The sequence below is a fragment of the Myotis yumanensis genome, unplaced genomic scaffold (genome assembly GCF_028538775.1).
Source record: "Myotis yumanensis isolate MYYU_CA2020_CCGP unplaced genomic scaffold, mMyoYum1.0.hap1 SCAF_18, whole genome shotgun sequence".
Taxonomy (NCBI): Eukaryota; Metazoa; Chordata; class Mammalia; order Chiroptera; family Vespertilionidae; genus Myotis; species Myotis yumanensis.
In genome coordinates this window covers 11409204-11430641 of record NW_027223769.1, presented here as the reverse complement: position 1 = coordinate 11430641, position 21438 = coordinate 11409204, and the positions used below count along the sequence as shown (strand labels likewise).

General features: G+C 52.7%; 2 protein-coding genes across 3 annotated transcripts in view; one reads left to right on the top strand and one right to left on the bottom strand.

Annotated features, from left to right (window-relative positions):
• GALNS (galactosamine (N-acetyl)-6-sulfatase) overlaps window positions 1–15945 on the bottom strand; it is a 30363-nt gene extending 14418 nt beyond the window's left edge. Inside the window, exons 1-8 of the mRNA XM_070397957.1 lie at window positions 15775–15945; window positions 7323–7446; window positions 6510–6584; window positions 5649–5751; window positions 2461–2604; window positions 1046–1112; window positions 838–965; window positions 126–265 (exon numbers count right to left, since the gene is read on the bottom strand). Of these exons, the coding sequence (XP_070254058.1) occupies window positions 126–265; window positions 838–965; window positions 1046–1112; window positions 2461–2604; window positions 5649–5751; window positions 6510–6584; window positions 7323–7446; window positions 15775–15891 (898 nt within the window). The 5' untranslated portion in view covers window positions 15892–15945. The remainder of the gene's footprint in view (window positions 1–125; window positions 266–837; window positions 966–1045; window positions 1113–2460; window positions 2605–5648; window positions 5752–6509; window positions 6585–7322; window positions 7447–15774) is intronic.
• A 79-nt stretch (window positions 15946–16024) lies between these two features.
• Window positions 16025–20300, top strand: TRAPPC2L (trafficking protein particle complex subunit 2L). 2 transcript variants are annotated; one of them, XM_070397959.1, is made up of 5 exons: window positions 16025–16098; window positions 17583–17732; window positions 18897–18984; window positions 19115–19194; window positions 20115–20300. In XM_070397959.1, the coding sequence occupies exons 2-5, from the start codon at window positions 17617–17619 to the stop codon at window positions 20158–20160; spliced, it is 330 nt and encodes a 109-aa protein (XP_070254060.1). In that variant the 5' UTR covers window positions 16025–16098; window positions 17583–17616; the 3' UTR covers window positions 20161–20300. The 2 variants fall into 2 exon arrangements, with proteins under 2 accessions (XP_070254060.1, XP_070254059.1); XM_070397958.1 differs by having other exon boundaries at window positions 16038–16098; window positions 17560–17732.
• Window positions 20301–21438: the final 1138 nt, after the last annotated feature.

The window sequence follows — 21438 nt, the reverse complement described above, 5'->3', positions numbered from 1 at the left end:
AAATTGTTAAAAAAAAAAAAGATCAAAAGTTATGCAACCCAGGGGTGTCTGAGGGGACCTGAGTGAGTCTTAGGGGAACAGTATTCTTGAGTGCAGTGTTGTTTGGGGACACTCTAAATACTTGCCTTCTTTGGGAGCAGAAATGAGGGCAGCACCATTGTCAGATGTGAAGAAAACAAATGTGTTCTCCACAATCCTCAGGTCCTGAAGAAGGTTCAGGATCTTCCCCACACTGTCATCGATCTCCCGGACAGCGTCGCCGTACCTACGGGAAAGATGGGTCACTTAGCAGGTGGCCAAGGGTACCAGTGTGATCGAAGACTTCAGGGATCTACAACGAAACAGACTAAATTCACAGAGGAGGAGGAAAGTTCAAGTTCTTGGAGCTAACCTAGGCGAGCACCGAGCACACTGCTGCAGCCCTCCTCCCACCAAGCCTGGGCTGATAAATAGCTCCGAGGCACAGATGCGTCAGTCTTTTTCTACAATCGATAATTAAAAACATAATGCCCGGCCAGCATGGCTCAGTTGAGCACAGACCGATGAACCAGGAGGTCACAGTTCGATTCCCAGTCAGGGCACATGCCCGGGTTACAGGCTTGATCCCCAGTGTGGGTTGTGCGGGAGGCAGCCGATCAATGATTCTCTCTCATCACTGATGTTTCTATCTCCCTCTCCCTTCCTCTCAGAAATCAATAAAAATATATTTAAAGAAAAACACACACAAAAAAACACATCATAGTATTGAGTGCTCTGTCCCTGGGCGTAATGTAATCAAGCACAGCTGAACCTTCCAAGTGGACAGGGAGGCCTATGGTTCTACCACGAAGGACTCACCGCCCTCGCTGACTGGTGCCTAAGAAAGGCTTAGAAGCATAAACAGGTGCATGTGTGGCGTCGATGGCCCAGTAGAGAAAGAAGGGGTGCTGAGCTGCCTGCTGCCTCTTAATGAAATCCAGGGCTTCCTGAGGAGAAGAACACACCATCTGCCCCTGCCCGAAGGTGAACTCCCCGCCCCAGAGCCGGCCAGCCCGGCTTCCCTTACCTGTAAGTAGATCTGGGTCAGGTTGGCTTCTCCAGTTTTGTGATTAATGGGAAATTCTTCATAAAATCTGAATGAACAGATCCAGAGAGAAATGAAATTTCAGGTAAAGAAAACCTCTTCTCCATGATTTCAGAGGCAAAGTCACGTGCCTCATTTAAAAGAACGATGGAGATGCTCAGTTTATGAACAAATGAAATTGGAAGCTCACACTGCTCCTGAGGTCACAGTCTCCTCAAGGACAGAGCGGGGCTCAGACTGGTGCCACGGTCACCGTTTAGGAGAAGGATGGGAAGCACTGTGTAAGGGCAGAGAGGACAGCGAACGAGACGAAGGCAAGGGGCAGGTCCTCGTTACTGAGGCTGGGTGACCACTAATGAGTGAGCTTTCTTTCAAAGGTGACAGAAATCTTCTGAAACTGGTGATGGCTGCAAATGCTGTGAATGTACCAGAAAGCACTGAACTGCGTACTTTATATAAACGGGTAAACTGTCTCGAGTGTGAATTCTCTTAATAAAGCTACTATTAAAAAAGGCAAGGAAGCCCCAGCTGGTTTGGCTGAAAGGATAGAGTGTCAGCCTGTGGACTGAAGGGTCCTGGGTTCATTCTGGTCAAGGGCACATGCCCGGGTTGTGGGCTCGATCCTCAGTAGGGGATGTGCAGGAGGCAGCCAATCAATGATTCTCTCTCATCATTGATGTTTCTCTCTCTCTTTCCCTCTCCCTTCCTTTCTGAAATAAATTTAAAAAACAAACAAACAAACAAAAGGCAAGGAAGTGGCCCAGCTTCTTGGTTGACTGATATATAATGAGGATCAACCAAAAATTAATAATAAAAAAGGAAGAAAGAAAAATTAAGCCAAACAAAACTCAGGAAAGGCCAGGGCCCCGCCTGGCATGACCACTCTGTAGGTGCCCCACTGCCAGGACGTGGACAGGACCAGGGCAATCCTAGGGCCACCTGCCCTTCAGATAGCGATTTGCTCTTGGCAGGTTCACAAGTAGGGTTCACCCCATCAGATCCTCTGTGATGATCCCCATTTCCTCAACATCTGGTGTGCAGCTGACATGCCAACTTGGCCTCTGGAGCAGGAACCCAGGACCTGCCACAGGGCTGCATGGACCTGCGCCCGGAAACCGTGTGAACGGACACCATGTGAACACACCTTGTTCTGGAGTTCACCATATGGCTCTCATCGTATTTTCTAAAAAGGTGAGAGGCCCCTAGGTATGGCTCAAGCGGTAGCCCAGGCCGTGAGTCCTATACCGCTCTGGGCAGGACAACCAGCTGCCAAACAGGACCCAGCACACCGGGACCCCAGTGCAGGTGTTTCCAGAAACTCCGTCCAGCTCCTGGGCAGCCCCAGAGGGCAAGGGCTGGGCTCGGCATCTAAGGGCGAGAAGGGAAGGGACCATTACCTGCCGACCATCTCCCAGTCTCGGTACACAGGGATGTTGGGCCTGGCCCTGTTGTCATAAGGTCCAAAGTGACAGTTGGGGGATCCAAACCACTCATCAAATCCGTGCTTCAGGGGGTGGAACCGAGGCCTGTGGCCCAGATGCCTGGAAACAGGAACCCAAGACACTTCAGGAAGTCCCACATGGGGCACCCCCAAGCAGCAACAGCCCATTACCTTCACAGAACATTTAATGAAAGAATGTCCCTCCAGCACCCAAAGTATGCTAAGCCCGGGCACAGAAAGACCTCACCCCCAAGGAGACTCAGGACTGCCTGCCTTCCCCCAGCGACACTGCCAGGCTATCGCTAAGGGCCACAGACTGGGACAGTGCCAGGACCGGCTAGTGCTGCTCACCAACTCAGTGCCTTGGCCAGAAATGGGGAGGGTATGACTAGAAGAGAACACAGCAATCTGCCTGCAGGTGACAACTGTCAAGCTGTTCGGAATCCCAGGTGCTCTACTTGGAGCAGAGTGGGTGCCACATGGTGGGTGTCATGCAAAGCTGAGAGCCTCTTGCCAGGCTGTGCCCTGCTTCCCTGTTCCCAAATGCCCCTTCCCCTTGGGGGCACTTAACTGGGTCCTCTTGCCAATGGGAGGGGCTGACACGCTCCCATTTGAACCAGGTTCCAGTGGCCCCTGAGCACGGCCCCACGTGTTCCTTGGAATTCAGGGCTAATAGAGGCAGTTCTGGGTTCTGGCCCCTGTGGAGCAGGCCCACTCCACCCTGGAAAGTGGATGGGTTTCCTAGAATTTTGTTGGCAGGCAGCCTCTCGCAGCGACGTGTCTTTGGAAAGCTGTGTCCCTGGAGTGGAGTGTCCTGTTCCTCTGCTGCACTCGGGCAGGCCCCATCCTGACTGCTCAGAGGCCACTCGAACTCCAAGTTACTGTGAGCTCATTGCACCACCCCATCACTCGGTCAGAGGACACGACGTGTGGCAGTGAGGGAGGCTTGGGCGGATGCAGGCCAGAACGGAGCCAGCCAGCACCTGAGCAGCGGTGATGCATATCTTGGGGCCTCCGTTCCCCACTGCTGGTTGTAAAATGCTCTGCCTCCAGACAGCTGCCTGGCACCCACCCTGGGCCTCTCCAGCCTCTCTGCCAGGTGTGTGTCACTTCTGCTGTGACGTCTGTGCTTTGTGCTTCCTGTTGTGACTCATGTCTTCTCTGGGCCGCTGCTACATGGCCCGTCATTTCTCAATACCTCACTCCAGCCCTGGCTGTGCGTGACTCTCTGTGTACCCACATCCATTAGCTCAAATGGCCTTTGCTTAAGAGAATCACCAGCCAACGTCCTCCTCATGTTGAGATGTCAATTCAAAGTGCTTATTCCAAAACAGCAGCAGGGCCAGCCCTGCCCAAAGGTGAGTTGGATCGGCATCATATCGCAGCCCCTCTCACAGGAGTCCAGGTTCCTTGGTTGGGCTGGGGGAATCCAAGTCTGTGGTGCTGGGGCCCTGAGGCAGGACGTCAGAGCAGCCACAACCATGCCAACCAATATCTCCCCACTACAGTCTTGTGACAGGACCCCCACCGGGTCGAAGAGAGGCCGAGCCCTCTACCCCAGGCCTCCCAGAGCCAGTACTTACTCTGCCACAGCCACCTGACCCCGGCTCATCCGCTAGCACTGTATCCACCTCCTAGAGTTCTGCCAGAGCTGCTTCTCTGGGCCCTATCAGACTCCTCCTTCTGCATTCATCTTTCTCCTCACAGAGATACACTCCATTCCAGTTCTGGCTACCCCGAGGCAATGGCTATGAATGGGAGGCCGCTGGACCCAAGGCAGAGTTGCCAGGTTAGGCACAGAGTCCTGGTCACTGGGGGCTCTTACTTCCACCAGTGCAGCCCTGACATGGCTCTGGCAGGCCTCACAGCCGGCCTCTGCCAATCTCCCTGGGCCTCCCGGCAATGCTTTGCACTGTGCAGGCAACAGGGCTCCCTCAGCCCAATGCACCCCCACCAGCTCTATTCTGCAGCCACTACCTTCTCTGAGCTCATCTGTCTGGCAGGCAGCTCCCAACTTGTCTCAGGAGGGAGAAAGCATTCATTAGGCAGCCTCCAGATCACCAGGATTTTCTGACGATTACTCTCCCAGTTTCTGAGGATCTCCCATCCCTGTGATTATCAACATGCAAAGAGCAGCAGTTCCAAAGGGGCACTGACAAGGCACTCATCCTTGATAAAGCACTGATGGTGATTACCAGAGGGGTTAGGGCACAGGGTCCACAGTGTGTTAGAGAGAAAATTAGGGATGGAAAATCATGGAAGGCTTCCTGTAGGAAGTGGGTTTGCTGTTCTCCAAAGGCCCCAACACCCAGAAAAGGAAAGAGGATGCCTGACCTTTACACCAACCCACTTAGGCATCCTCAGGGGGTAAGACACAGAAATCGCTTAACATGCTTAAAACAGCATGCGTAGTAATGTGAGCTTCTACAGTCATGATCATTTGATCCCAATGATTCCACACTGCACGACTACCTGACTATTCTCTACCTCATGGTTGCTGCTGCTGCTTCTTTTTTGCATTTCAATGTTTCTTATTCTAGGGTGTTTTTAAAAAATACTATAAAATATTTCTGAACAACATAGGAACACCTCTGTAACCACCAATCTTGACATGGCTTCTGTGTATCCTTAGTTATAGGACTTCTGTTCAGCTAGACTTCAGGCGGTTCTTGGTAATGGCTGTTCTGTAATTTAGTTTTAATTTGGTATGGTTGTTGGAGGAGGTGAGCACAGCGTTTACCTACTCTGCCATCTTGACCACTAGTTGCTTCTTCATTTCACCACCAGACAGAGCCCTTGTGCTTGCTGACAAAGTGTGCTATCCATGACAGCACTGCATGTGCAATAATGTGGCTCCTTTGGTGACACTGCGGCGCCAGGCAGCACCAGGAGAGGAACAGGGAGAAGGGGCAGGTGGCTGGCATGTGCAATATGCCAGGAGAACGATGGGTTCACAGCCAACACCCCAGCCTAGAGACGGGAAGTCCCAGCAGCACGGCCATCCCAGCTTTTGAAGGAATGCTTTAGACATCTACACGGACCTGGAAGTCAAAGACTCTACTTCTCACCCAAGGTTTCCCCCTTTGGAAATTGCAGCAATGACCATGTGCGGATGTGCCCAGCCAGGTAGGTGTCAGGACTCACCACTTGCCCACGATCTTGCTGACATAGCCGGCCCCCTTCAGCAGCTCGGGCAGGAGGAGCTCGGTGTCCGGGATGCCACCCACGACCTCCTGAGGCGTATATGCTGGAAAAGCACCACAGCATGTGAACCACTCACACACACACAGAGAAGTGCTGCCGAAGACCATGGGTCTGAGAACTGGCCCTTCAGTGTCAATGGGAAAAGCCCTGGTGAGGAGCTGGCCCTGCTGCCCAGTACTTTCGGGGTCGTCCAAGCACTTCCCCAAAGTAAGCACAGTACTGGGTGGGGACGGACCTGCAGGGGGTTGGGACTATCAGGCAGAGCCCCAGGCCCTGCCCCTGCTGCTGGTTTGCCCAGGGGTCTCCAGAACATGTCATCTGATACCATGAGGGCCCCACGCACACCAGGCTCCCCTGTGCTTTCCATACTATGTTTCTCCAAGGCCTGTTCCCTGCTGACCTGCTGACCTGTTCACAGTGCCTGGCTCCCTCAGGCAGTGCTCCTTGAGGGGGTGGGGTGGGGGCGTGCACAACTCACCAGACTGTGCAGGGCAGCCCTGGGACAGAACACGGCAGGGAAGGAGCAGTGAGCAGTGGCCGGAGCTCTGCCCCGAATCCCTGAGGCCTCGCATTAACCTCACCTTCCTTTCTACTTGCCTAAAATGCATTGTTTTTTGTGCAAGTGCTACAATCTGTTTTAAAATGGCATGTTGTAATCCAAACAAAGCCCCTGACCTTGGGTAATGAGTGCTGTCCTGGAGGAGGAAGGTCATATGTGAGAATGGGTGACACATGCCCCTTCCTTGCCCCCTCTGGTCCTTGGCCTCCCAGACCTTTGGCGCAGCCCAAACGCACACGCACCGTTCCTGGCCTGCCCGTTGGTGGTGTAGAAGCCATTGCGGATGGGCAGACGTCCAGTGAGCAGGGCCGCCCTGGCTGTGTGGAGGCAAAAAACCAGAAACACGATGAGAATGCTCATGCGTCAGACCTGTGGCCAGCTCTGCAGAGCGTCTAAGTCCCCACCAGCCTCCAGAGCTGGGTGGGCAGACCACCCCTGTACTGACAGGCTCAGAGGCCGGTCCCGGGGAGTTCTGGCCAGGCCTGCAGCCCAGTGTTGTCCAGCCTGCAATCACTCTGGCCGGCTCCCAGGACACTGAGATGCAGGGTCCCAATGGCCCCTCATGTGCTCCCCACCCAGCATTACTTTCCTTCGTAAGGTCAGCATTCATGTGGAAGCCCCTCAGCAGCAGTGACTCTCCTGGACAGGAGGAATAGGCTGCCCCACCCCTGCACCCGCCCCCATCCCCAGGTGGAGAACCACTTCCCAGCCAAGCACTTCTGAACAAGCCTTAGCACTCAACACCACCACATGCAGCGACTTTGGCCTCACGGATCCTTAGAGGGGACAAGCCCTCAGTGGCCTACGGCCCCATGCCCCACACAACAAGGAGCCTGGGACCCAATGTGCCAGGAAGCCAACAGAAAGGCCCACATGCCTGCCAGACCCCTTCGCCCTCAAGGAAATGTGGTGGAGCCACCGCCTTTGTCAGGGCAGCCTGCTCCTCATGCCAGACCCCTCCCCCAACTGGCCCCATGCTGCACTGTGCCCACTCTCCCCTGCTGTGCCCACCTCCCCTGCCTACTCCCTGTGCCCGTGGGCCAGCCCGGACTTACATGGTGAGCACAGGGGGTTGGCCGTGTAGAAGTTTGGGAAAAGCATGCCCTCAGCGGCCATCCGGTCCAAATTCGGGGTCTCTCTAGAAGGCTCTCCATATACTCCCAGGTCACCCCACCCCATCTGCAGGAAAAAACACGGAGAGGTGGACTGAACCTCCTCCTATCTTTGGGGCCCATGCCACAGAGCTCCCTCACAATCCAACGCCTGGCATGGCACAGGGAGCATGAATAGCAGCTGAGCTTTGGGGCTCACCTCCGCCCCAGTCTCCAACATAGAGAAGAAGCCCTCATGAGTGTGTGTGCAGACTGAGACTGAACAACAAGTGGAAGGCTCCCCACAAAGCTGAATGGAGTGCGGCCATGTGACCCAGCTGCTCCACACAAAACCACATGCACGTGCATAGCAGCGTGGTCATGATGGCCCAAAGGGAACACCCCAGTGTCCATCAAGTGAGCAATGAATAAACACAACATGGTCTGTCTGTCTGGCACTGTGTTAATAGCAGCTCCCAAATCTATGTCCACCCAGAACCTGTGAATGCAACCTCATTCGGAAGTGCAGATGTAATGAGCTAAGGTGAGGTCATACTGGGCCCTAAGTCCAATGACTGGTGTCCGTAGAGGAGGAGGTGACACAGACACACAGGGGAGACAACGAAGGTAGAGACTGGAGCAACACATTTACAAGCCGGGGAGCGGCAGCAAGGATCTTCCCGCGGAATCTCAGGAGAAACCAGATCTGCCAATACCTTGATTTCAGACTCTGGCCTCCAGAGCTGGGAAAGAAAAGACTCCTGTTGTTTTAAGGCACCAAATGTGTAGTAACTTGTTATGCTCCAGGAAAAGCAATACATACACTATGGACGACTACTACAGCCTGGACGAACTGTGACGAGGTCCCTCCAAGCTGGGTCTCCTCAGATGCCCCCTCAGTATGAGCCCCGGGTGTCACTTTCACAGTGGCTACCTGCTCTCTTCTCTAGACAAGGGGCAGGAGGTGGAAAGAGCTGCAGCTGTGGAACAGGGCCCAGGGGCTGCTCCAGCCTCCAGCTGCACGCTGCGGGCCTTCCCTCACGGAGTGACACATTACTCCCTCCAGGTAAGGTATCTGAGCACCAAACCTGGAGTGAAATGACCATGTGACCTAGTGATTCCACTCCTGGGTGTCCCCGAAACAGAGCTGAAAACATATGTCTACACGAGAATGTACAGATGATGTCCACAGCAGTGCTACTCCTAGTTCCAAAGGGTATAGACAACCAAGTGCCAGCTGATGATGCATGAACACCCTGTGTCCATCCAAACCCTGGAATACTACTCAGCCACAAAAAGGAGTGAAGCACTAACACATGCTACAACATGGGTGAACCTCATGCACAAAATTCATGCAAGGGGCTTGGCCCTCGCAGCCGCAGCGGCTGCTTCGGACCTCGAAGCCCTGGCTTCATCCGGAAGGTCCTCCGGCTGTCCGGTCTAATTAGCATATTACACTTTTATTATTATAGATGCCCAGAGAAAGCAAATCCACAGAGGCAGAAAGCAGACTCATAGTTGCCAGGAGCCAAGGGAGGAGAATAGGCAGTGACTGCCAGTGGGGACGGGACCTTTTTGGGGTGATGAGAAGGGTCTGAAGCTGACTGTGACGATGACTGCACAATGCTGCGACTATCCTAGAAATCACTGAATTGTACACTTTAACTGGGTGCATTGTATGTGCTGTGAACTATGTCTCAGCAGAGCAGTTAGAAAGGTGCAGCCACCTGTGTTCTGCTGAGGCCTGGTAAGACCCAGTGGTTCCCCGTTTCTCCAGGGGCCCCTGGTGAGTCAGCCAATAAGAAACCTCAGGCCTGTATGAAAGGACAAAGGTCTGAACTTAGAGGAAAGTGCTCGCCTAAGACTAGACACAGCAGTGTGCTGACCTGACCTGGAAAATTTGGAAGCCACTGGATTGACTCTGCAGACATTTTGGAGAGTTGGGCCAGGTGATCTCATGAAGAGATCTGGCAACTCAGGGTCATACACGGATGGCTGTCCACGCAGATCTGCCAGGACGGTCCAGATAGGTCTGTTTTCTGACTGTGATTATTAATGCGCCTTCTCTGCATTGTAGGTTATACAGCCACCCTTCCCATAAGGGTGAGCCCAGGGGTGACACTGCCTCAGGTGAGATCCGGCCTCCACGCTTCTCCCAGGCACTGCCTTCTCCCGTTGCTCCCAGCTCCTAGCTTTAGGCTGGCTGTGACACATGGGGGTCTGAGAGCCCACTCAGGGCCTTTGCCTTTGACCTGACCTGCTATCTGCTCTCAAAGGCCCTTCTGGCTTTAGGGTTCTGGTTTGGGCACTTTTAGCTTTGCATTTCTTTGGAGATGATTTATTCTGAAGTCATTGAAATGGCTTTTCCATTTGGTAACAATAGGAGCTGAAATGAAATATGTGCCGGAAGAGAGGTACAGCCAACAGAAGAAAGGAAGGTGGGGTGCTCTTGGGTGAAGAAGGGACAACGTGCCTGAGTTCACCAACCCCACGGAAATTTTGCATGTCCAGGTCACTGCCTATGTGCCCAGGTTGGGGGCTGTGGGAGCAGGAAAGCACCTCAGTAGCATCTGCTGACTTAGCAGGAGCCCCAGTGCAGGCTGAGAGGGCACAGCTTGCTTGAGGCCTGGCCTGGAGAAGGCTCCCAGGCTGCATGCTTGAGGCTCCTTCCTGCCCCGACCCTCACACCACCCCAAGTGTGGATTTGTCCTCTTAGGCACAAGTGGGCTGCTGTCCCTCTGGGCAGAGCAAGTCCTGGGTTGGAGGAACAAGAGAGGCAGAGGGGCTGGTCACATGGCATCTTTTGCCTGGCACCCACCAAAGTTCCAGGAGGAAGGCAGGTACTCAATGTCACGTTTACATAAACAATGTAGGTGCAGGGAGACTTCTTACTGGGGAATGATGGGATAGTCCCCAAATCTCAGGTTCCAAATGCCAGGCAAGGGCCAACCTGCTTATAGGTAGGCCTTTCTGAGGCCAGCAGTCACTGGCCCACTGTTTTACTCGTCTGCTCAACACCATTCTATTAATTGTTAATTAGCTTCCTTTGCTACAAAAATAGGAATATTAACATCCACCTTGCAGTTATTAAGGAATAAGTGAAATCATCTCACAAGCAGTATTTAGTATCTTCTTCTCTTCTACATGACCATCCATGTTCACAGGGAACAAAAGTCACAGGACTTATAGTTTGCTTCCTGCTCTCAACCCTTCTTTCACTTAGAATCTCTAGACTTTGGAGCAATGCAAGAATGAGTCACTGCTGGCTACAAGGGATTGTTGTACAGACACCCATGCATTGAAGGACTGGCTTCCCAGGGTCCACTGACTGGCTCCGGAGGCCATCAATCAATGTGTCTCCCTCACATTGAGGTTGGGGGCACCTGCTTGATGGGCCCACCATGGTCACACTGAAGCTGGCCCCCGTGCAGCTTGACTTTAAACGTCCTCGGTAGTCAGAGTGGTCCTTCTTACAACTGTTTTGTAAATAAGGGACCAAGATACCAAGAGTGCGAGGCCCTCGGGAGCAGGAGTGGTCTTGGCCCAGTTGGGCTGGAATGTCCCAGGAGGGAGCTCTGTCCCCGCTGACTCTGGCCTCATCAGCCTTGGAGAACAGAGCTGAGTCAGGTCCACTGAAGAAATGGTTCTCAACGTCTTCTAAACTCATTCAATACATGTCTACCAGGACTGTCCTGGGTCTGAGGACACACCGGGGATAAGGAGGCAGATGCTATCCCTACCCTTACCAGGTGTGTTATGCAAAGTGCTGAGGTCCCTGAAAAACTCAGTGTATTGCTTCTGGATCCCAAAGAAATAACCTGGAGGATTGGCTGTAAGAGACATGAGTTTATTAGGACTTATGTGTACACTGGCGTTGGCCGACCAGTGAAATTTACTGCTGCACCGGCTGCCGCAGATCAAATTGAATCACTAAGTCTTATCCGGCCTGCAGATGCACTAGGGCAGCGGTTCTCAACCTGTGGGTCGCGACCCTTTGGAGGTCGAATGACCCTTTCACAGGGGTCGCCTAAGACCATCGGAAAATACATATATAATTACATATTGTTTTTGTGATTAATTACTATGCTTTAATTATGTTCAATTTGTAATAATGAAAATACATCCTGCATATCAAGATATTTACATTATGATTCATAACAGTAGCAAAATTACAGTTATGAAGTAGCAATGAAAATAATTTTATGGTTGGGGGTCACCACAACATGAGGAACTGTATTGAAGGGTCGCGGCATTAGGAAGGTTGAGAACCACTGCACTAGGGGGTGGCCAGCCAGTGCTATTGTTTTACTGTCACCCAAGACTTTCCCAGCACAAGGTTTTATAGAGTCCTGAAAACAGAAAAACATGCCCTAGCCGGTTTCTCAGTGGTTAGAGCATCAGCCTGCGGACCGAAGGGTCACAGGTTTGATTCCTGGTCAAGGGCTCAATCCCTGGCCTGGGTTAGGGTGTGTGTGGGAGGCAATCAATCAATGTGTCTCTCTCACATTGAGGGTTTTTTTTCTCTCTCTCTCTCCTTGCTCTCTTCCTCTCTCTCTAAAAATAAATGGAAAATCCTCGGGCCAGGATAAAAAAAAAAAGAAGGAAAACAGAAAAACGGCATGTGAGATCAAAACACTAGCTGTTTTCTTGACTGAGGAGCTGGCTAGGCTCCCAAGGTCTCACAGTCCGCTTACTGGTGGCCTTCACTATATTTCCCACAGGGTGGGAGGGGAGTTGGAGCACGGGAAGGGGCCCATGTTCCCATTTACTATATAAGGTGCCACCCTGGATGAAAGGGTCTGCCTGCCCTCTCCATCCTGCTCCCTGACTGGCTCTGGGGTGGGAGTGAGGGGGGTGTTTGGCCAGAGGCCTCGGCTACATAGGCCAGCAGACACCTCCCCAGCCAGCGAGCCTGGCTCAGGGGTACGAACTGAGTCTTCACGGTATGCGCCCTCTCACTGGGCCTGCTGACCATAAAGACGGGTGAAGGCACAGGCAAGGGGCTTCTGGATCCCGCTGCCTGAAGTCAAGGCTGCCCCAGGCTGTCCAGTCAGGAGAGTTGGGTTTCCTATTTTGCATAAGTCACTTCGCATGCATTTTCTGTTATTTCCCACCAAAACGTCCTGACTTGTCCACATTTGCTGACCAGGGCAAAAGTCTTCCAGACTTCTTTGGTTTCAGCTGCCAGAGAAGCCCAAAGCCACAAGAAGGAAACGGCACCAGAGAGGCCCAGCCCTGGGGCTCCTGGCCACTGGTCCGGTTCCTGCTAACCCACCCCGGGGCACCCAAGCAGGGAGGCTCCCCACCTCAGCTCCTCTGGAGTAAAATACTCCCAGTGCTGGTCATGCTCCATCACTCAGAACCTCCAGGGTCTAAACGACACTCGCAACAGAAATACACAGGAGCTGCCTGTGTAAGTTTGCACTTTCTAATAGCCTCATTAAAAAGGCAAAAAGAAAGATGAATGAGGGCTAACTTACTTTATTTAACTCAGTACAGGCATACCTCATTTAACCTGCACTTTGCTTCATCGTGCTTTGTAGGTGTTTTGTTTTTTAATAAACTGAAGGCATGACTCTCCACAGCAAAAATGTCAGGACTCACTTTATTGTGATACTTGCTTTATTGCGATACTTGCTCTATTGCAGGGGTCTGAAACCAGACTTGCAAAATCTCTGAAGTATGCATGTATATCCAAAATGTTATCACTTCAACAAACCTTCAATAATCTGGAGGGCACATGACTTGCTTCACACACCCACTGCCACCCTGGAGAGAAGGGGAAGGGGCAGAAACCTCGCAGACACAGCACTCAGCTGGAGTCTCACCATTCAAAAGGGAGCGCTTGAACAAGCCTTGACAGGGACTCCAGCTTTGAGAAGACGGAATATTCAATCAAAAAGCAAGCATTTCCAAGACTAACGTGTTGTTCATTGGGAAGCAGTTTCCCTACTGGCCATTAGGATGGATCAGCTGAAGGGCTGCAGAACCTGCTATAGAAGCAGTCATCATCTGAAGAGTTTATGAGACTAAAAATAAGCATGTCCAGTGTTATCTCTGGGTGGTGGAATTATGGGTGGGTTTCTATGATCTTTTCAGGTTAATCTGAATGCTGTTAATTTTTCATAATAAAAATCATTATTATAATAAAAAATTATGTAAGATTTGTTGTTGTTGTTAATCCTCACCTGAGGATATTTTTCTCCATTGATTTTTAGAGAGAGTAGAAGGGAGGAAGGGAGAGGGAGAGAGACGGACAGGAAGGGAAAGAGAGGAAAAACAAGAGGAGAGAGAGGGAACCATCAATGTAAGAGACACATTGATTGGTTGCCTCCCGAATGCGCCCGGACTGGGGATTAAACCTACACTGCAATCCAGATACCTGCCCTTGACTGGGAATCGATCCTGTGACCCTTCAGTGTGATAATGGGGGTGAGAGATGGGGGGGGGGGGGGAGGGGGAGATCCTCTAACCACTGAGAACACCGGCCAGGGCTAAGTGAGATTTTTTTTTTATTTATGTATTTTTTAAAGTATCAATTCTTTTTTATTTTATTGACTTGAGAGAGAGAGAGACAGAGAGAGGAAGAGACACAGAGAGAAACAGAAACATCAGTTTGTTGTTCCACTTATTGTGCATCATTGGTGGGTCTTGTATGTGCCCTGAGCGGGGATCGAACCTGCAACCTTGGCTTATCAGGACGATGGTCTAACCAACTGAGCTACCGGCCAGGGCTGAGATTTTTTTTTTAAAAACATTCTTTTTCTTTTATGAGTCTTCAAAATCTGAGTATATTTTACACACTCGGCACGTCTCCATCCAGACGAGCCAGGGCTGTCCAACAGCCATGTGAGGCTCCTGGCCTTCATTCAAAGGCTCCAGTGAGCGTCTTTGCTGGCCTTTTGGGGAACTCTGAGCTGTATTTACTCACAACACTTCTGACACTGACTGTGGGGGATTTCCACACCAGCCACTTCTCCAATTTTCTGGGCACCAGCTAGGAGTCCAACAATTCAGTTCCGTTCCGACGCTATCTACCTGGAACTTGCCTCAGACCCCACAGGTCAAGGGCTCAATCCCACATGACTGACCCCCTGCGGCCGGCCACAAGTCCTGGGCCTCCTGAACTTCTGACCAACCTGCTATGAGTTGGGAGTACAGACCTGCTCAAGTTCCACAATTTGCTAGAACAGCTCACAGAACTCAGCAAAGTGCTATATTTACTATTACACGTTCGTTATAAAGGAAGAGGTGCCTGGGCCGAGGTATGGGGAAGGCACAAGAAGCTCCCCACTCTCCCCGCACCTCCACATGTTCCTGTTGTTTAGGGTTTTTTCCAAAGAAGGTCTTGTTACACAATTGACTGAATCATTGACCTCTGGCAATGGAACTCAATCTCCAGCCACTCACTCTTCCCTCCCTGGAGGTCAGGGCTGTGCTGAAGGCTTCAATCACACCTCTAATCACACCTTGGCCTTCTGAGGACCTCATCCTGAAGCTACTCAGGGCCCCAGCCATCTAACTCATTACCACATCACAGACACCACTCTCACTCCAAGCGCTTTGGGAGCTGTATGCTAGGAGACTGTCTGATCATACTACAGGACCTGACATCACAGCCTGCCCTCTGCCCTGCCTCAGTCCTCACATCACCGTGAGGAGAGCTGGACGGAGAGGACACAAAGCTCCAAGAGCTCCAGTGACTTCTCCAAGCTCAGGGGAGTAGGACCTCCAGCCCAGGTTTGTCTGCATCCCTACTTTACCAGAATTCCTATTTCACTCCCGGTCTGGAAACGTGCACAGGGCAGAGTTGCAAAGGGACAAGTGAACCACTCTGCTCCCACGCAGGAATCCTGCTACCTTGCTACTCTCCAAAGGGCTGGTCCACAAACACCTGACAGGGGACATTATTCCACTTCAGCTAAAGACCTGACCTGTGACTAGAATTCTCATCAGGGCCAGAGATACCTGCCCAGGTGGACAGGGGCAGCTCTGGGGCAGGGCATGTGCAGAGAATCGACTTTCTAAACAGGCAGAGCCTCAGTCTTGGTCAGCTTGTCACTCCCGTCCCTGCCCCTGGACGCACGGGGTGGGTGGGCAGGGTTGAGCAGGGGCTGCTACGAGACTGGTCCTCACCTGGCGGGGCGGCAGCTGATCCGGGCGGCCCTTCCACCCTTCCAGAGCGGGAGGGGCAAGACAGGGAACAAATAACGCGGAGGGATCTTCTCCCAGGCAGGACATCACTCCCTCGCTTCAGCGTCACTCGCCCGCCAGGCTGCAGTCCGCGGGGCCAGCCGCTACCCCTACACCGGCTGACCGCCCTCACGGCCGTTCCTCCCACCGGACTCCCCCACCACGGCCGCCCCCACCCGCCGCCCCGTGCGCAGTGTTCTCCCGGAGCCCAGCCCGCACTCACATCGTCCATGAGCAGGAGTAGGATGTTGGGTGGCTGCGGGGTGCCACTGGCCCCCAGCACCGCTACACTCATCACCTGCAGCAGCCGCCACCGCATCGCCGCAGCAACCGCCGCCATGGCAACCACGCCGGGCGCTGCAGGATCCGGGCCAGCGGCGGGGAACAGGGCGGGCAGCTTTTCCGGCAGGGCGACGGGGCGGGGCCAGGCCGGCTGAGTGACAGAAGGGGCGGGGCCCGGGCAGCCGCGTGACCGGCTGGGGGTCACGTGACGTGGCCGACCTGGCCTCCCAAGATGGCGGTGTGCGTGGCGGTGATCGCCAAGGAGGTGCGTACGCGGCCGGCGGGTGGCCCCGCAGTGCTCCGGCGCTCGCCGGTACCCCTGCCCAGGTCCCGCCCTCGCTCTCCGCCTTCCCCGTTCCCTGCCCGGAGGGCCCCGGAGGTAACAGCCGGCGGACTTCGCGGGGCGGACGGCGTCGGGGCGGTTCCGGGGAGGCGCCGCCTACATCCGCGTCTGCAGCTGCGCAAGCGTCATCCCCGGGCGCCCACTACCCGGGGCTTCCTTTCCCGCTGGGGCCCGCCCCGCCCCGGTACCCCCTTCTCGCCCCGAGCCAGCCGCCCACTTCTCCATCCTCCACCGCACACGCCGGGCTACGCCGGCGCCCACTCAGACGAGAGACCACACAGCAGTCACATCGCTGCTTTAAAACAAACCAGATGGCGCCACGCTCCCGCCTGAAGGCTCTCAGTTCCTTCTCCGTGCTACTGTCGGAATAACCCGGTCGCCTCCTCCCTCCCCATATGTGACGCCCTCCACCCCAGAGCAACGGGATTACTGGCAGCCCCGCGACGGGCTCTGCTCTGCCCTCTCACCGCCGGCTTTGCGCCTGGACGCCTGTCCCCCGGCCCCCTCTCCCCACCTTGCACCCCCCTCGCTGGCCGCTGCAGGTCTAACTTCCTTAGAAAGCTGTGTCTGAGTCCTGACTCTGCGCTGGGAGCTGTCCACGTGCTCCTGTTACAGGGCCCTTCTGTGTCCTCCATGAGACCAGGCGCATGAGGCGTTCCTGCCTCGGAGCTCCTGGCGCTGGCTTCCTTCTTAGCTACAGCACGTTATTTATTTGTTGGTGGAATTGGGGACTCCCTCCACCAATGTCAGCCCCTTCAGAGCAGGGACGGTGTAGTGTTCACTGTATCTGGGCAGCGCCAGGCAAGGGAATTGTGATATGAGGGAGCCCCCAGGAAGATGCTGTGAACTCCGATGGATATGAAGAGATGGAGGGAGGTTTGAACCAAGCCTGGAAGAGTTCAGTGAGAGGGCAGGCCAGTGCCTCTGCTACGGTGAAGAGATTGCAAGAGGTGGTGTATCAGGAAACAGCCAGTAGTAGGGGGCCCGGAGGAGAGCGCGTGCTGGGGCTGGGGCTGGGCCCGGGCCCCCCAGGGGAGGTAAGTGACCTGACAGGTGACAGGTTGTCAGACTGTGCTCAGATCCATTTTTGTGAGAGAGTAGAAGGGACACAGAATATAGACATCTAATTACATCAGCTTTACTTTTTTTTTTTTCCTGCCCACCCTAGAGATGCCCCTTTGCAGGCAGTATGTAAGGCAGTGCCCACGACAGTCTGGAAAATTAACCGACGGGTTCTAGAGAATGAGAGTGTGTTCGTGTGGCTAGTTGGCACTTGGCTGGTCCTCCACCCCAAGTGGAGGACGAGGCTCTGGCCTCGTTTTCATCATGGGTGCGCACAGAGTGGATTCGCATCACTTCAGTTGCCCTCATCCTCTCTTGCAGAATTACCCTCTTTACATCCGCAGTGTCCCCACGGAGAATGAGCTGAAGTTCCACTACATGGTGCACACGTCCCTGGACGTGGTGGATGAGAAGATCTCTGCAATGGGGAAGGCGCTGGTGGACCAGAGGGAGCTTTACCTGGGCCTGCTGTACCCCACAGAGGACTACAAGGTGTATCCTTCACCGCCAGCAGGGGCCTGTCAGCGGGCTCCTCCCCACAGGGCTGGAATCCAGGGATTCCACCTGAAGTTGTGTGATGTACTGTAGGATCAGATAACCTTGGAAGGCATTTTGTACCATCACTTGAAAAGAAAAAAGGTGAGGGCTTTCAGCCCAGGGGGAATTAGGGCCGCTTGAGGCTAATTGAGATTTTGTCCTTTTTTCCTTTAATTAGGAGGATAATGTGGGAAAAGCCAGGCTTGAATTACCTAGAGCAGTGGTTCTCAACCTTGGGTGCACATTAGAATCACCTGGGAATCTTTTTAAAATCCTGATTTCTGGGCCCCATCCTCTGGAAATTCTGTTTTTTTTTGTTACTAATGTTGTAGCCTCACCCCATAACAAAGAAACAGAATTTCCGGAGGATGAGGCCCAGAAATCAGGATTTTAAAAAGATTCCCAGGTGATTCTAATGTGCACCCAAGGTTGAGAACCACTGACCTAGAGAATTGTGACTTTGCCAGGTTTATGGAAGAGCTGGGGAGCTCCTACTTTATGCCTGCAAGGGTTTCTTTCTCAGCGGGGCCACTATTTCTGAGCAAGGAATGATCGGTTTACTCATTTCATTGTCAGGTGCAGCCCCACAAGTCACTGTAAAATCTTGACCACTCCCTTGGGGCAGATGGCTTGAAACCCACGGGGCTCAAAGATGTTCCCACAAGCAGTAATGTAGCTTGCCCACAGTGATGCTTGCCGGGAGCCAGTGTTCTATGAGATGAAGTGGCCTTTAGAGGTGTAGACACTGCAGGCAGGATTTGTCCTTTGTGAAATCTCTAGTTTATCAGTTAACACTACCAAGCTAAGCATTGATTCATAAAGAGGGCAGGGCCTGGGCAGGACAGCCTTGGAGTTTGAATCAGGGTGGGGTTTAGCTGCCTGCCCTTTGCTTCTCTAGTAAACACCAGAAGCTGCCCCAAGGAGGTGTCCAGTCACACCCAGCAAGACAGGCCCAGCCTGGGGCATTTCCTGTGATGCAAGGTTTGCCATGTTTCTCCAAAGTGGCTTTGGAGCCAGGGGCGTGCACAGATGGCCTTCTGCTTTCACACTCTCAAGTGAGGCTGTTTCATGTTGTCACAGAGTCCCTGTGTTGACAGCTTGTTCCCTAACCAGCTGTGCAGATATGGCTACGTGACCAATTCCAAGGTGAAGTTTGTTATGGTGGTGGATTCTTCCAACACAGCACTTCGTGATAATGAGATTCGCAGTGTAAGTGCAGGGGGTCTGTAGGCTGTGCCTGGGGCTGTTTGTTTTCCCTTTGTTTAAAAATGTTGAGAGGCAAAAAATATGGCAGTAATCCTGTGTACATGTGAATTAAAAATGTTGGTTCTTATTGCAGATGTTCCGGAAGCTGCACAATTCCTACACTGATGTCATGTGTAACCCCTTCTATAACCCAGGGGACCGCATTCAGTCCAGGTGGGCCTACTATCATGTTTGCTACCTTCATTTGTAGGCCCTGCCTTGTTAAAAGGCAATGATGTTGAAAGTGAGGGAGGGAAGGTCTTTTTAAGCAATGGACACTGTTCTCCTAAGGCACCAATTCTGAAGCAGCAGAACTCTATTTTTTCAAGCAAACTCTCACCCATATCGCCAATTTATAAAACAGATGGGACTTGGGGGACAGAGCTCGCCTGTTTGATTTCCCATGTGCCCCCAATAGGTACTGGGGCACCGTCGCAGAACCCAGTGAGGGCTCAGGCATATGGACAGGAGCCTTCTGGGAAAACATCCTCCTGTTAATGCCTAATTTTGTCTTTGATATTGAACTTGAATGGTGAGGAAATTGGATTGCAGATATCTTCAAATAGCCTTCAAATAGTCTTTTAATTTTGGAATGTCATGATGTTGCTTCGGAAAGAAGCATTCACACACTCCAAGCCTGCTCCTGGGAATTCCATACATTTCTAGACACACTTCCCAAGGTGCTTCTTGCAGCCCATAGGTGTGAGGACACTACAGTGACCTGAGCCAGGCCCTTCCTCTGGTGCCTGTGATACTGTGTTTTGGGTCATCTTAGGCCCCAGGGGGGAGAAGCCAGTGCTGTAATGTAGAACCTGTGTCTCCTGGGCCGTTAGGGGCACTGCAGCCCACACTGCAGCTCCTCCACCCTGTCTGGGAATCCAGCGGGCAGGACCTCGGGAAACCTGGAGGGATGTGGGAGGCAGGAACTTAGATTCTCGTTGCCAAGACGTCCTGGTCTCTCAGCTAAGTTCACTCATCTGGACGTTAAAGACTGACTCCCAGAGAGGCGTGGGGTTCAGGCAGGGCCACAGAGCCTGCCTCTGGGCGGGGTGGAGGGCCAGGTCTCTTCTCAGTTGCACTGTTTCTCTTTGCAGGGCCTTCGATAGCATGGTGACATCTATGATGATACAGGTCTGTTGAGTGAGAAGATTGCTGCCTGTTGATTGAAGAGAAGTGTTTTGTACATAACTGTGTTGTGTAGATGTGTATTTATTATCATTTACCCCACATGGGTGCAAGGCCAGGTGGGGTGCATGTCAACTAAAGGTCTTGTGACATCAGATTTGGTGTTTTCCTTCTGCTGACGGTTTTTTTAAAAAATATATTTTATTGATTTTTTTACAGAGAGGAGGGGAGAGGGATAGAGAGTCAGAAACATCGATGAGAGAGAAACATCGATCAGCTGCCTCCTGCACACTCCCTACTGGGGATGTGCCCGCAACCAAGGTACATGCCCTTGACCGGAATTGAACCTGGGACCCTTCAGACCGCAGGCTGATGCTCTATTCACTGAGCCAAACCGGTCAGGGCAACCGACGGTTTAACTAGAGAGAGTTTAATGCAGGACTTTTCAGGGATGGGGCAGACAGAGGTCAGGGACAAGATAGCAGGGAGCCATTGTCCCCACAGGCACGAAGGGGAAGTGGGAGCTGGTTGGTAGGAACCCACAGAGCTTGGATCCCTGGAGAGGCTTTGGCCATGGGGCAGCCTCTCTGTCCCATCAGCTGCTCTTGTGGCGCCCTCCAGTGGCTGACCAGGTGGGGTGCTGTATAAGGCCTCCGTGGCCGGATTTAGAACTTCTTCCACAGGGAGAAGTTCTCTTTCTGGTCTTGCATCAGCCTGATGTCTGGACTTGGCCCAACCTTGGGAGGCAGCTGTTAGGAGATCTAGGCCACTTCGTCTAACTGCAGCATCTCACCTGTGGCTGTTGCTTTCTGAGCATGAAGGAGTCTCTTCCATCTGTTAGTGCACAGTGTTTCTTTTTTTTTTTTTAATTTTTCGCTTAAAGTATTACAAAGGGTATTACATAAGTGTCCTTTTTTCCCCCCCGCCCTTGACAAGCCCCTGCCCTCCCTTACCCCCCAGTGTCTTATGTCCATTAGTTATGGTTATATGGGTGCATACAAGTCCTTCGGTTGATCTCTTACTCCCCTCCCTCCTGTCCCCCAACCCTCCCTGGCCTTCCCACTGCAGTCCGACAATCAGTTTGAGGCAGCTCTGCCACTGTATTTATTATTGTTCAAAGGTTTGTAATGGTCTTAATTATCCATGAAAGAGTGAGATCATGCGGTATTTTTCCTTCATTGACTGGCTTGTTTCACTTAGCATAATGCTCTCCAGTTCCATCCATGCTGTTGCAAATGGTAGGAGTTCCTTCTTTTTAACAGCAGCATAGTATTCCATCGTGTAGATGTACCA

What these genes read in the sequence shown, in the direction of transcription:
- TRAPPC2L (XM_070397958.1), top strand. Translation starts at nt 16,066, where the DNA reads ATGGCGGTGTGCGTGGCGGTGATCGCCAAGGAG. An exon ending in GTGATAATGAGATTCGCAGT is followed by an intron (nt 18,985 to 19,114) that starts GTAAGTGCAGGG and finishes TTCTTATTGCAG; the next exon opens with ATGTTCCGGAAGCTGCACAA. An exon ending in GGGGACCGCATTCAGTCCAG is followed by an intron (nt 19,195 to 20,114) that starts GTGGGCCTACTA and finishes TTCTCTTTGCAG; the next exon opens with GGCCTTCGATAGCATGGTGA.